General features: G+C 40.0%; 1 protein-coding gene across 1 annotated transcript in view; it reads left to right on the plus strand.

Moving 5' to 3' along the window:
* The first annotated feature begins 864 nt into the window (after positions 1 to 864).
* Positions 865 to 15,492, plus strand: part of Miga1 (mitoguardin 1) — a 67,999-nt gene continuing 53,371 nt past the window's right edge. The window contains exons 1-5 of the mRNA XM_070007335.1: positions 865 to 946; positions 3,757 to 3,871; positions 7,362 to 7,539; positions 12,019 to 12,155; positions 13,856 to 13,982. Of these exons, the coding sequence (XP_069863436.1) occupies positions 3,773 to 3,871; positions 7,362 to 7,539; positions 12,019 to 12,155; positions 13,856 to 13,982 (541 nt within the window). The 5' untranslated portion in view covers positions 865 to 946; positions 3,757 to 3,772. The remainder of the gene's footprint in view (positions 947 to 3,756; positions 3,872 to 7,361; positions 7,540 to 12,018; positions 12,156 to 13,855; positions 13,983 to 15,492) is intronic.

Raw genomic sequence — 15,492 nt, forward strand, 5'->3', positions numbered from 1 at the left:
AAGCTTTTTAATTTGGAAATGTTTCTAACTTATAGTGATGCAGCAATTTGTCTTTTACTTTTCAAATTTTTCATCATTTAAATACCTAGACAACAGATGCAGATTTTTTTCAAACTAATTTTGTGTGTGTGTGTATACACATGCGTGCGTGTGTGTGCGCGTGAGCACACATCCACCTGAGCATGCCAGTACTGGGGCTTGATCTCAAAACCTCACACTACTAATTTTCTGCTCACAAGTGGTACTCTCTACCACCTGAGTCGTACCTCCACTTCTGGCTTTTTGCGGGCTAATTGGAGATAGAAGTCAAGATCTTGGATTTTTCTGCTGTGTGTCTGTTAATGGTGTGATCCTGAGATCTCAGCCTTCTAGGTAGCTAGGATGACAGGTGTGAGCCACCAGCATCTGTGCAGAAGTTCTTAATTTTCAATTTGCGATTGGTGTCTGGAGTTTGAAATTGCATCTATTACATGCACATGCATATATTGACATACACATGTGTAGACATACATATATAAGCACAGAATTCTATGATTTAATTTTAATAGCGATAAAATCATACAGAAATTTTAATACGGTAGCAGCTTTCTATGTGCATTTTTCCCCTTGGGTAAATACTGCATAGTTCTCATCAGATTTGCAGAACCATACCAGAGCCTATAAAAGATGCCAAAATACGATACTAATTAGTGATCGGTGCGTACAATACAATCCCAGTTTTTGTATGCATCTAGCCTGGCAGAAGCCGCTACCCTGAACAAAAATGGCGGGAGCTGCTTCCCACGCAGCCCCCCACGTAGGAAGGCAAGGAGGTCCCCTCCACTTTCCCTTCACCTTCCACTCCTGACCCCGGAAGCACTCCATCTGCAGCAGCCGGCCTGCGGCGAGCACCGGGCTGCGGCGGGGCAGCGGGTGTGGGGTGGCCGCGCTGGGCCGGGGGTGCCAGGTACGGGGGCTTGTAGCGGAGAGACGTAGCGGGGGGCGGGGCGGGGCGGGGCTCCGTCCTTGGGGTCTACCCCTCCCCCCGAACGCGCCCTCCCGAGACGGGGGCGAGGGCCACGGGGGAGTGGGGCGCAGAGGCTGTGGGCTCACCCCGGGGGAGGGGGCGGGAGACCCGGGAGGAAATCGGGGTTCGCTCCCGGGTGGAGATTTGGGGTGTGGGAGGTGACGCCTCTTTGCAGGTGCTTTCAGGGCGGGCACCAAGCGGTTTGTGGCCTCTGGTCTCCTTTCTGGTTGGAATTGTTGGACTGGCTCTGCTTGAAGTAGACCTTTAAGACAATAACAATAATAATAATGATGATAACAGCAACAACAACAGTTGTAGCTAAGCATTTTGGCACACTTAAAACATCTTTCCTTTGTATAGATTTGCCTTGATAGTTCAGGGTTTCTGTCCTGCTTGCTAAAGTCAAAATTGTAGACTAGAATTTTAAGGCTACTTAATATGTAAACCCAAGTTATAACCCGTTTAACCCTCAGTGGTTGGAATGGAAAGAATCGAGTACTGTAGTACGGTATTTGGGGTGACAGTGTAAAATCCCTTTTCCAAATTTGCATAATAGTTCTTATTTTTTGTGGTATTTCTGTAACCAAGTGAATTATCTAGTTTTGCAACATCACTCTGTTAATCATGCATACATTTGGAATTAGCTTCCTCATTGATATTCAATAAAAACAAGTTAGGGTATGTAGAATGCATGAGGCCCTGGGTTCAAGCCACAGTAATGGCAAACACATAACAAAAACAAACAACAATAAAAATCAAGCAAATAGTACCCTGCTAGACTTCCTACACCCCTGGTTATTTTCCACATGGAGACTTTTTCACTAGCCTGTTTCATCATGATTTCCTCAACGTTTCTCAGGAGTGTGTCTATATCATAGTTGATTGGTTGAAATGTATACTTAATTTAAACTATTGAAATGGAGTCTACAAGTTGTGATGAGAACAGAGTAGGGAGACACTGCAGAGTAGGTGACACTGCAGTGTCACCAGTAAAGTTATGGTAAGTGTGCCCCACATTAAAAGGGATTACTATTCCTGATTTGAAAGAAAACCACTACTTAATGGTGTTGACACCTTCCATAAAAAACGGCAAGTATTAAACCAAAGGGGATGGTCTACTGGAGTCTAGAAAAAGATCTTAAGAGATGTATGCAGAAAGAAAGGACCTAGGTGGCTGAGAATGTGGCTTAGTGGTAGAGTGCTTACCTAGCATGCATGAAGCCCTGGGTTCAATATCACATAAACAGAAAAAGCTGGGAATGGCATTATGGCTCAAGTGATGGAGCACTAGCCTTGAGCAAAAAAAACTCAAAGACAGTGCCCAGGCTATGAGTTCAAGCCCCAGTACTGGCAAAAATAAAAAAAGGACCTATGGAAAATGTGTCAAGGAAGCTTATAGAATTATTGTTAGTATTTCTGTTTTTCTTTAAAGGCAAACACACCAACCAAGAAAAGGTAATATGGTTGGTCAAAACAATCTGGTTATTAGAGAAACATAGTCTTTTTCACAAGATATATTTGTCCAGCTTTGTAGCTGGTTAATTGGAGATAGTCTCTTGGACTTTTCTGCCTAGGATGCTTTGAACCTGGATCTGCAGATCTCAATTTACTGAGTGGCTAGAATTACAAGTATGAGCCACAGATACCTAGCTTAAATATTATATGCTTTAGGATTCCTTGATTTCAGGCTAATGAAAAACTTTTTTGACTAATTAACTCTGCTTCCATATTATTTTATTTCAGAGAGAATGTATTTGGTAGCATATATAAGAATTGTGGTCACTATATAGTACATTTCTTTGAATGAATCAATTTCTAAGCTAATTTGTATATTAATACCACATGACCATTAATAAATATAAAGCTGAGTACACTAGTTGTATAAAGCAGAAATATACACTCTAACCATCCACACCCATGATTTTATAAAGGATCTACTGCTTTAAAGATATCTCTGAGTAACATCTGCCTCTCCTTTTAGTATCTGTCCTTTTTAGCTAGGTGTACTTGCAGATGCCTGTGGTCCCACGCCCTTAAGAGGCTGAATACTTGAGCTTAGGTATTGTAGACCAGCTTGGGCATCATAGAGAAGACCCCCATCTCTTAAAAAGTAAATAGCTGCTGGGTGCCAGTAATCCTAACTACTAAGGAAGCTTATATCTGAGGATCCTAGTTCAAAGACAGCTTGGGCGGAAATCACTGAGACTCATCTCCAATTAACCACCAAAAAAGCCAGATATGGAGCTGTGGCTTGCATATTAAAAGAGTATCACAATTACATAGCATGTATATGGCATTTCTTTGACTATCTTTGAAATGAAACAGTATCAGACTAAATGCAATAAAGTCCAGTCAGTAAACTCTAGAACTCCTTCCTATCCCAGGAGTCTCTTCCAGATCCATCCAGCAAACCCTGGCCCACTTCTGCTGTTGCATGAAGAAATTGACTAAACACTGATAAGCAGACTAGAAAAGAGAATCTAGAACCTGCAATTTTCTCAGAAAAGTCTACTGCCTGAGTTTGAATTTTAAATCTAGCCCATTTAAATCACTTCTAAGTTATATTTTTGCTAAGGTTAAATGTAAATCTAGCTCATTTTCTCTTTTGCTTCTTTGGCAAGTCATGAATCCAATTTCAATAATATAATAACTATAAAAAAGGCTGGTAGAGTTTTCATGTTACTTTGTATTTTGCATTGGTAAAGTCAAAGGGAATCTGTGTGGCTAATAAGTTTCTATGTTTAATTTAGTTGCCTTCAAAGAGTCATGTCAGAAGACACAGTAAGGGAATCACAGCCTCCCTTGAGGACAGCAGCTCTGAGAGTGTTTGATCTCCCTCTGTCTTGGTACTCTTCACTCTCTCAGGTAAACAAACAAAGCTAGCCTCAAGTTGCATAATTCTATTGCTTAGAGCGTGTTCTGTTTACAGGATTTCAGTTTCGTCTGAGGGTTTTGTTTTGTTTTGTTTTATGGTGCTAGTGTTTGAATCCAGGTCATGCTCAGCAGATGCTCTACCATTGATTTACACTCCTATCCCCCAATGCTTTTATGTGGTACAGTAAAAAATGTTTATTAGTTTTAAAACTACTCAGTTTTTATTATTTCACTTTTTTTTGCTATATTTATAATATGTTTGTTTTTCGTGCCAGTACTGGGGCTTGAACTCAGAGCGCCTCATATTCTTTTTTTTGTTTTGTTTTGGGGGGGTCCGGTTGTGGGACTGAACTCTGAGCCTGGGTGCTTTCCTTCAGCTCTTCATCTCAAGACTAGCGTTCTATCACTTGAGCCACAGTGCCACTTCCAGCTTATGTGGTGCTGAGGAATCGAACCCAGGGCCTCATTCATGCAAGGCAAGTGCTCTACCACTGAGCCACCTTCCCAAACCCAGGAGCTTGCTTAAATTTCTTCTCTCAAAGCTGGTGCTCTACCACTTGAGCCACACCTCTAGAGTTACTATTCCATTGTATGTCTTTATTCAGCTGTGATTATAGATGGACATGTTGAGTGGCCTTTGTGTTTTAACTGTTGTGAATAATGCTGCTGTGAAGAGGATGATTAGATATTTCCTCAAGACCCTACATTCAGATCGTTTGGATATCCAGGAACAAATGTCATTGCTATTTAGAGGAATTCTAGTTTTGACTTTTTGAGGAAGTGCCATGCATTCTGTTCTACTTTATATTCTCACCAGCAGTGCAGTTTTTCCATATCCTCAGATCTCGGCCTGTTGAGTAGCTAGGATTACAGGCATGCGCCACAGGTGCTTGATTGTTGGGAGGTTTTTGATTACTCTCTACGAATTCAATATCCCTACTAGTTATAGATCTTCTTAAATTTTCCATTAACCATTTAGTCTTGGTAATTTCTGCCATTTTTCTTCTTTTCTTTTGTCTTTTTTTTTTGATAATTTTTGTCCTCTTTTTTCATCGCCCTTTTGTTTTGTTTTCTTTTGTCTTTCCGTTCCCTCCCTTTCCTTTTCTTTCCTTCCCTTCCCTTCCCCCCTCTGCCCTTCCCCTTGGAACTCACTATCTTCTTGCCTCAGCATCTCAAGTACTGAGATTACAGGTGTGCACTATCATGCCCTGCAAATTTTTGTTTCTAGGAGTTGGTTATTTAATATAAGTCGTATAATTTATTGGCAGTTTATTGGTATAAAGCTAAATACTGCTTTTATTGTATCTTGTGGATTTTAACACATTGTGTTTTATTTGTCTCTATCTCGTTAATTTCCCTTGTGATTGCTTTGACTAATTGGTTAAAAATGTGTTTAATTTTCACAGTTTAGGGGAATTTTCTATTTTACTTCTGTTATTGTTTTCACTTCATGGTGCTGTGGCCAGCGAAAATTCAATGTATATAAGGTCTGTCTTTTTGAATCTATTGAGACTTCATTTGTGACTTCACTTATGGTCTACCCTGGAAAATGTCCTACCTATACTTGCTAGTGTATCTGTCTTTACCTCTGGTTCTCACACAATTTCAGTAAAGCAATATCTGTCACTTCTGTATATGCTTCGTTTCCTGAGTAGTGGAAGGTACTTAACATATTTCAATCTGTAGCTCAGTCTGGGACTTTTTAAGATGTTTTTCTCCTGCCAGTGGTTGGCACTCTACCACTTGAGTCATATCTCCAGTTCCAGGTGTATTTTTTGTGGGGGGGGTCCAGTTGTGGGGCCTGAACTCTGGGCCTGGGAGCTGTCCCTCAGCTCTTCAGCTCAAGGCTAACACTCTACCACTTGAGCCACAGCACCACTTCCGGCTTTTTTCTTTTTGCTGCTTATGTGATGCTGAGGAATCGAACCCAGGGCCTCATGCATGCAAGGCAAGCGCTCTACCACTGAGCTACCTTCCCAGCCTTGTATTTTTTTTTTTTTTGAGATAAGGTCTCATCTATAACCCACCACAAACTTAAAATCCTTCTGCCTAAGCCTCTAGCTTCTGCTGTGCCCAACTTGAGTGATTCTGAGAAATATTTGTTGGATAATTTATGAATAAAAATGGCTTATTTATTTGGTATTTAGAAGTTGAGTCCTATTTTAAATTTTTTTAGATAGTTAAAAAATTGGTTCAGGTTAAATGTCTTGATTTAATTATCTCTATACTTAAAAATCTTGTAATGGTCCAGATAGAAAATTTAGTTGTATGAAATAACCATTACTTGCCAAAAAGCTGTTCATAGTAGAATATTCAACTGAATATTCATTGTTTACTTGAGAGCTTCAGAACAGTATGTAATAAATTATTACCTTAAAATATCTTTTTTTTTTTTTTGGTCGGTTGTAGGGCCTGAACTCTGGGTCTGGGTGCTGTCCCTCAGCTCTTCAGCTCAAGACTAACTACCACTTGAGCCACAGCACCATTTCTGGCCTCTTCTGCTTATGTGGTGCTGAAGAATCAAACCCAGGGCCTCATGCATGCAAGGCAAGTGCTCTACCACTGAGCCACCTTCCCAGCCCCACCTTAAAATATCTTAAAAATCAGCTGAGACTGGGTGCTAGTGGCTCATGCCTGTAATCCTCCTAACTATTCAGGAGGTTGAGATCTGAGGATCACAGTTCAAAGCCAGCTCAGGCAGGACAGTTCTTGGAGTATCATCTCCAATTAACCACCAGAAAACCAGAAATTGGGCTGTGGCCCAAAGGGGTAGAGTACTAGCCTTAAGCAGAAGCTCAGTGTCTGTGCACCAAGATTGTAGTTCACATCCACCCCTGGCAGGAAAAAGTCTTATCTTCACTAACCTACCAAAAAAAGCTGGAACTGGAGTTGTAGTTCAAATGATAAAGCATTCAGTCTTGAGCAAATAAGAATGCCAGGAACAGACCTAGGCCCTAAGTTCAAACCACACACACATAAAATCTTAAAAATCTAATGGAGGGTCTGGGAAGGTGGCTTAGTGGTAGAGCGCTTGCCTTGCATGCATGAGGCCCTGGGCTCAATTCCTCAGTACCACGTAAGCAGAAAAAAAAAGCCGGAAGTGGCACTATGGCTCAAATGGTAGAGTGCTAGCCTAGAGCTGAAGAGCTGAGGGACAGTGCCCAGGCCCAGAGTTCAAGCCCCATGACTGACAAAAAAAAAAAAAAAGTATGGTAGGAGTGGTGGGAAGGTGGCTCAGTGGTAGAGTGCTTGCCTTGCATGCATGAGGCCCTGGGTTCAATTCCTCAGCACCACATAAACAGTAAAAGCCCCACGACCGGACCCCCCCAAAAAAATCTAATGGACTAGCTATCATTGAGAGAGTAAAATTAAAATCTTTTCATAATATTTAGAAACAGGTTAAGAATAAGCATAGTATTCATGTCTTTATTTTTAGTGAACAAATAAGACTTTTTTTTCAAACCATTTCCATCCTTTCCAGATCAAGTTTTCACCAGTAGCTAAAAAGTTGTTTGTGGTAACAGCAGTAAGTGCTTTATCTGTAATTTTTCTGGCTCATCACTTTAAAAGAAGGCGTGGAAAGAAGAAAGGAAAAATATTACCATGGGAACCAGAGCATCTCCTACTTGAATGCACTAAAAGAGCAGCATCAGACAAAGGTATGTGGAAATAGCTGAATTCGGTGTATAAATTTCATGTGTAAATCATAGCTGGATTTCAGTGCTTTTGGTCTTATTTTCCAAATCCTCCCCCCGCATCACCCCTCTATCTCTTAGTGTACTAGGGTCTTCAACACAGGTCCAGATATGTTCTTTCCACTTTAGTTTTTTTTTTTTTTTAGATATCTTTATTTTTGCCAGAGGCCAACTTTGGACTGTGATCCTCATACTTCTGTCCCCAGTGTTGCTGGGATCACCAGGCCACTATGACCAGCTTGTTGCTTGAGATGGAGGAGTCTTAGGAGCTTTTTGCCTAGGCTGACCTCAAACCATGATCCTCCCAGTGTCTGTCACAAGTTGTTGGGATTGCAGATATGAGTCAATTTCCCTTACTAGAAAAATTTAGGGCTAGGAAGGTGGCTCAGTGGTACAGTGCTTGCCTTGAATGCATGAGGCCCTGGTTTTGATTCCTGAGCACCACATAAGCAGCAAAAGCTAGAAGTGGCGCAGTGCAGTGGCTTAAGTGGTAGAGTGCTAACTCTGAGCTGAAGAGCTCAGGGACAATGCCCAGGCCCAGAGTTCAAGATCCACAGCCAACAAAAATATAAAATTAAATTAAATTAAAATTAAAGCTAAGTGTAGTGCTTATTTTTGTAATCCTAGTCTTGAAGAGGCTGAGATAGGAGAGTCTTGAATCAAGGTCAAACCCAATATACATAGCAAGCTGAGAGAGAGAGAAAGGGAGTGATATGGATATGGAAATATGGATAAAAAATATGGATAAACAAGATGGGAAGGGATGGGAAGGGGAAACAAAGGAGGAGGCAACAATGCTTGATAAGAAATGTACTCATTACCTTGCTCACGTAATTGTAACCCCTCCGTATGGTATTTTCACAATTTAAAAAATTAAAAAAAGAAAACCATAAAATACAGTATTGCTTTTTAAAAAATATGGATAAACAGTATACAAAGTTAAAATCCCTTGAAATCCTGCTGCCTAGGAATAACTACTAATGAAATCATGGTGTATATCCTTTTATATTTGCATTTAGCTGTCTTTGTTGAGACAGAGCTTTTGCTGTATAGTCTCAGACTAGCCTGAAATTAGCAATCTTTCTGCCTCCACTTTCCAAGTGCAGGAATTACAGGTGTGCACTGCCCCTGGCTTAGATATAATATTGAAATAAAAATTTTGTATATAGTCCCTCCCCCACAGTGTAACCCCCGCTTTCACTATATTTGATGTCAGTATAACATGTGGAGGCGATGGGGACAAACAAGTCGTTTAAGGATTCAGGTGGACCTGTTGCAACAAGGAGAATTACAAAATGTCATGTCAAAGCAAGCTTTACAATGTCGGTGTGTGGGGGGGAGGGGGGGTATGATTGGGTGGGGGGGAAGGGGGAGGCTGGGAAGGGAGGTGAAGGGTAAACAAAGGAAGGAGGAGGCTGCAATGCTTGGTAAGAAATGTATGCATTATCCTGCCAATGTAATTGTAACCCCTCTGTACAGTATGTTCTCAAATAAAATTAAATTAAATTAAAAAAATTTGTATATAAATAGCATATTTGTAAATATTATCACTATACATTTTAAATGTCTTTATATACACATATACATATATATATATATATATATCACACTTACCATCCCCATTCTCCCTTAACCTCTTTCCCCTTTAAAACAATCTGAATAGATTTCATTATTGTTTTCATATATGCAAATAAAGCACTTTGATCATAGTCATCCCCATTCACCCTCCTGGTTGCTCAATACCCACCTGCTGACAACCACCCCCACCAACAGAACCTATTTTACTTTCCTGACATTCATGTCTTTTTAGTGGATATTAATTGACCAGAGTTTTGCCATGGCATTTCAGGTGGGTATATATTATACCTTAATCAGAATAACCCAATCCTATTGGCCCACATGTTTCATTGACATTTTTTATGACACCTTCAAACATAGTTGCAAGGAACTTTGAAATTATTCACCCTTTTTCTTTTTTCCTTTCTCCTACCCTTAAACCAGCCTATAGTTAGAATTATATCTGGTGTGTCTATTTATGTGTATATGTATGTATACATACGTGTTCATGAATAGATATATCCTTTCGGTCTAGCTTCCACAAATGAATGACATTTGTTTTTTGAGCTTGGATTATCCATTTAACATATGATCTCTTAGTTCCATCAATTTTCCTACACTTTAGTGACATGATTTCATTTTTATTTTGGATGTATAATATTTCAGTGACCATACATTTTTTTTTTTTTTTGGTCGGTCATGGGGCCTGAACTCTGAGCCTGGACGCTGTCAGTTCAAGGCTAGCATTCTACCACTTGAGCCACAGTACCACGTCTGGCTTTTACTGTTTATGTGGTGCTGAGGAATTGAACCCAGGGCCTCATGCATGCAAGGCAAGCACTCTACCACTGAGTCACTTTCCCACCCCTACCATATTTTTTTTTTTTTGTCAGTCATGGGGCTTGAACTCTGGGCCTGGGCGCTGTCCCTCAGCTCTTCAGCTCAAGGCTAGTGCTCTATCACTTGAGTCACAGTGCCACTTCCTGTTTTCTGGTGGTTTATTGGAGATAAGAGGCTCACAGACCTTCCTGCCTAGGCTGGCTTTGAATGACAATCCTCAGATCTCAGCCTCCTGAGTAGCTAGGATTACAGGCGTGAGCCACTGCGCCCAGCTGACCATATATATACATTTTTTAAATAAGTTTTTTATTGTGAAAATACTATACAGAGGGGTTACAGTTACATGAGCAAGGTAATGAGTGCATTTCTTATCCAGCATTGTTGCCTCCTCCTTTGTTTTTCCCCTACCATCCCATCCCTCCCTCCTGACCATATATTTTATAACCAGTTTTTCTTTTTATTGTACAGGGGTTTGAACTCAGACTCTCCTGCATGCTATGTAGGTGCTCTACCACTTAAGCCATGACCCCAGCACTGTAGCTAGCTTTTATATAGAAATACCTTTCCACTGGGGCTGGGAAGGTGGCTCAGTGGTAGAACGCTTGCCTTGCATGCATGAGGCCCTGGGTTCGATTTCTCAGTACCACATAAGCAAAAAGAAAAAAGCTGGAAGTGGCCCTGTGGCTCAAGTGGTAGAGTGCTAGCCTTGAGCTGAAGAGCTGAGGGACAGCTCCCAGGCCCAGAGTTCAGGCCCCACCACCGGACCCCCCCCCCCCCCGCCACCAAAAAAAAAGAAAAAAAAAAGAAATACCTTTCCAGGTCAATAAATTTATGTTTGTGCTGCCATTTTAACAGAGAAAATGAAGGCTACTCAAAAGAATGAGCAGATGAACCAAAAACACAGTTATTCTGTGCTATCATTTTTTTTTTTTTTTGCCAGTCCTGAGGCTTGAACTCATGGCCTGGGCACCGTCCCTAAGCCTCTTTGGCTCAAGGCTAGCATTCTACCACTTGAGCCACAGTGCCACTTCTGGCTTTTTCTGTGTATGTGGTACTGAGGAACTCTACCACTAAGCCACATTCTCAGCTCATGTACTATCATTTTTAATATGTAATTCATATTAAATTTGTACCAATGTATCCTAATTAGTTTAATATAGTGTCCTGTCTGGCCTGCTTGTCTGCCTCCTGCCTGCCCTTCCTCCCCCCCACCCCCCCATGCCAGGTCTGCGTCTTGAAATTAGAGCCTCAAGCTCTCCCTTAGCTTTTTCTGCTCAAGTCCAGCACTGTACTACTTGAGCCACACCTCTACTTCTTGCTGTGTGGTGGTTAATTGGGGATAAGAGTTTCATAGACTTTTCTATCTGGATTGACTTCAAACTTCAATCCTCAATCTCAGTTGAAGAGCTAGGATTTTTTTTATGGTGGCATGAGCCACCGGCGGGCGAGCACCTGGCTTCCCTGTTCCTTGAAAAATGTTGTCTCTGTTGTCATAGAATCTGAAGTTATAGAATTGCTGGCCTTCATTAAAGAATTTGAAATTTTTGTTAGAAATAAGGTACATATTACAAAAATCATAGCACTAAAAACATTTTTGCTAGATTTTTTTAAGCTTTTTTGTTATTTAGTGTGTTTTATGCGTTGGTGATTCTTTTTTCTTTTTGTTCAGTATTGAGGATTGAACCCAGGACCTCATTCTTGTCAAAAGATCTTCTTTGATGTCTCTCTCTATCTTCTTCCGAGAGCACCACACTCCGTTAGAGTGTGCCCCTGTCCTTCTGTTTGTCTGTCTGTCTGCTTGTTTGCTTCCTTACTTAATAAAGCTCCACTAAGTTTTCTTGCCAAAAAAAGAAAAAAAAAGATCTTCTCTTGAGCCGTAATTCTACCCCTAGATACCAATAATTTAATAATTTAATAATTTTTAAATTTACACAATTGAGTACAGTATGTCTGAGATAGCAGAGGTTTCTGAACTAATAGAATACAAATGTAATCTAAAATTTGTCATTAGAATTAGTGATGCTTTTATATTTGTTTTTATCATAGGTTCAAGTTGTTCCAGTAGTAGACAGAATTTAACATTATCTTTAAGTTCTACCAAAGACAAAGGATCTCAATCTTGTAACTATGCCAATGGGGGACTTTTCAGTAAATACTCAGGTTCTGCACAAAGTTTGGCCTCTGTGAGTATGAAATATATGTTGTTATTTTTCCTATTTTTATTTATATATCTCTTATTATCCGTCACGGCTCTTAGAATAGAAAGAAACAAGAAATCATTTATTTGAGTCTGTTTTGGTTAGACAAGTAAAAAAATTCTTTGGCTAAATATTCAGGTGGTTTGATCCCAGGTTTCATTAAGTAAGAGATACAGTCCATAGATAGGGTCCTGTGAGAGAGTTTCAACGTGACAGTACTGCTTCAAAATTACATGCTGTTCAGTATGTGGACATGACAGTTAGACTGGGGGCGGGGTCACAAACATCCCTTCATGAGCCTGTTTAGGTCAAAGTATTAGGCATGCTGAGGTAAAGTATGGGCTTCTTCCCTCTTCCATTGAAGCATATAGTACTAACTAATAAGTGGATTTATTTTCTTCTTTAGGGCTTTAATATAGTATTGATTGACAAATGAGGAATGAAGTTCATATTCATTTAAATCTGATGTAGCTTACTTTTTATAAAAATGTAGAGGCCATGCACTTACTGGTAAAGACAGAACAGGCAAGAAAATATACAGTGAAAAATGTATTTCTAAACCATTCACTCAGTTCCCCTTCTTGGAAATAACAATATTGAGTTTCTTTTCTTCTTCTTCTTCTTCTTCTTCTTGTTTTTTTTTTTTTTTTTTTTTTTTGAACTTGGGGCCTGGGCCCTGTTCCTCAGCTCTTCAACTCAAAGCTGAGTGCTCTACCACTTTAGCCACAGCACCACTTCTGGTTTTCTGGTGGTTTATTGGAGATAGGAGGCTCATGGACTTTTCCTGCTCGGGCTGGCTTTGAACTCTGATCCTCAGATCTCAGCCTCCTGAGTAGCTAGGATTACAGGTGTGAGCCACTGGCACTTGGCTTTGAGTTTCTTTCTCTTATCTTTGGGAAAAAAATTTTTTTTCAGTCCTAGGGCTTGAACTTTCTTAGTGTCCAAGTAGTACCCTCTTAGAAGTTTCTCCACTGATAGTTGAAGCTATGCCTCTTACCTAAAGCAGATAGGAGTTATATGATAGTAGTGTAACAAGAATGACCTTATTGGACTTGCTCAAGCAATCTAGTCATTTCCTCTGCTAAGGCTGTGACCTAGATTCTGCCTCAGTTTTCTTCCTCTTAGATAGTATGTAATGAATGTTTAAGGTCAGAGCAATGGAGTAGGAAGAAGAGGACAAGGGTCACACAATACTTGGTAAAAGGATTTAAGAGACATGGAAAGAAATATGTTGAAGATGACTTTCTGGTTTTTAGTTTGAGACTTTATAGGCACAGAAGTACTACTAGTGAAATTGGGAAAGAGGAAGTGACACACTTCCGGGGATCATTTAGTAGTTAGCATTGTCAACAGTTCTGAAGGAAAGTAAGTTAACTTTCTTATAATAGGTGTAGATAAGATTTATAAATTAATACTTAAATAAGTAAAAATACAAATGCTTCATTTTTTAATGGAAAGAACTTTTATGTTCAAAAGATTATTCAACCTGTATGTTTTTTAGTAAACAGGGGCTCAAAATATTTAGAGTCATGAGTCCTAAGTTTGATTGGGCTAAGCAGAATTATTTCTTCAGTCTCTGGAAGAAGGATTGTAACTTATGTACATAGAAATAATATGAATATAAAGCATCACAAAATACTACTCAAGGAAGACTTTGAAATAACTTTTGTCAATCTTAATTTTAGGTCCAGAGTGTCAATTCTTGTCATAGCTGTGCTTGTGGCAATTCTAATTCCTGGGACAAAGCAGATGAAGATGATATTAAACTTGTAAATATTCCTGTGACCACTCCTGAGAACTTATACTTAATGGGTAGGAATAACATTATGAAGTTTTAAGATATTGTGCTCATATTTAATCAAAATCTAAAAACAAATAAATAAAAACCAGTAAATTGCAGGACTAGGGACATGGCTAAAGTGGTAAAGCATCTGTTTAATAATCATTAGCCTTGAGTTCAAACCTTGTGTGACCAAAACCAATGAATTGGGGTTGGGTATATGGCTCCGTAGTAGAGTTCTTATCTAGCATGTGCAAGGCCTTGGATTTGATCCCCAGCACTCAGAGGAAAAAAGAAAAACAAAACAAAAACTAAATTGTTCTAAGACAAGCAACTATAACTTTTTTTTTTTTTCCGGTTGTGGGGCCTGAACTCTGGGCCTGGGAGCTGTCCCTCAGCTCTTCAGCCACTCAGCTCTTCAGCTCAAGGCTAGCGCTCTACCACTTGAGCCACAGTGCCACTTCTGGCTTTTTTCTTTTTGCTTTTGTGGTGCTGAGGAATCGAACCCAGAGCCTCATGCATGCAAGGCAAGTGCTCTACCACTGGGCTACCTTCCCAGCCCCAAGCAACTATAACTTTTAACTGATCTTTTATCTGTTGGTTCTACTCTACAGAACATAATGTAACCAGTTTATTAGTTTCCTGAAGGTGCTTTAACAGACTACCACAAATATAGAGGCTTAATGCGAAAGAAATTTATGCACTTGGTTATAGAGGCCAGAAGTCCAAAAACATTATTCCTGAGTTAAAATCACAATGTCAATAAAGCCATATTTCTTTTGAAGGCCTTCAGGAGAATATGTTCTTTGCATCTGCTTGTGGCCACATTTAGTCCAGTCTCCTTCTCAGTCTTCATATCACATTTTCCTCTATGCATATCAACTCTGGCTGTACCTCTTTTTTTTTTTTTTTTTGCCAGTTGTGGGGCTTGAACTTGGAGCATTTGTACTGTCCTGAGCTCTTCTGCTCAAGGCTAGAACTGTACTGTTTTGAGCCAAAGTGCCACTTACTAAGTATATAATTTTTTTAGGAGGAAAAGCAAAAAAATATTGCTATAGAAAATCAAAGAAGGAAAGGCCTATTTTGCATATTAAGATTTTGTTTAGTATTCCATAGGTAATTGAGGAAATGCTTTAAGACGAGATAGATTTTTTTTTTTTTTTAACCTACCAGATTCTTTTTTTTTTTTTGGGTCCGGTCGTGGGGCCTGAACTCTGGGCCTGGGTGCTGTCACTCAGCTCTTCAGCTCAAGGCTAGCGTTCTACCACTTGAGCCACAGTGCCACTTCTGGCTTTTTTCTTTTTGCTTATGTGGTGCTGAGGAATTGAACCCAGGGCCTCTTGCATGCAAGGCAAGTGCTCTACCACTGAGCGACCTTTCCAGCCAAACCCAATAGATGTTTTTATTTATTTATTTTTTTGGGGTCTGGTCATGGGGTCTGATCTCTGGGCCTGGGCACTGTCCCTCAGCTCTTCAGCTCAAGGCTAGTGCTCTACCACTTGAGCCACAGCACCACTTCCGGTTTTTTTCTTTTTGCTTATG

This window comes from Dipodomys merriami, unplaced genomic scaffold (assembly GCF_024711535.1).
Source record: "Dipodomys merriami isolate MVZ:Mamm:240054 unplaced genomic scaffold, mDipMer1.0.p SCAF_7, whole genome shotgun sequence".
NCBI lineage: Eukaryota > Metazoa > Chordata > Mammalia > Rodentia > Heteromyidae > Dipodomys > Dipodomys merriami.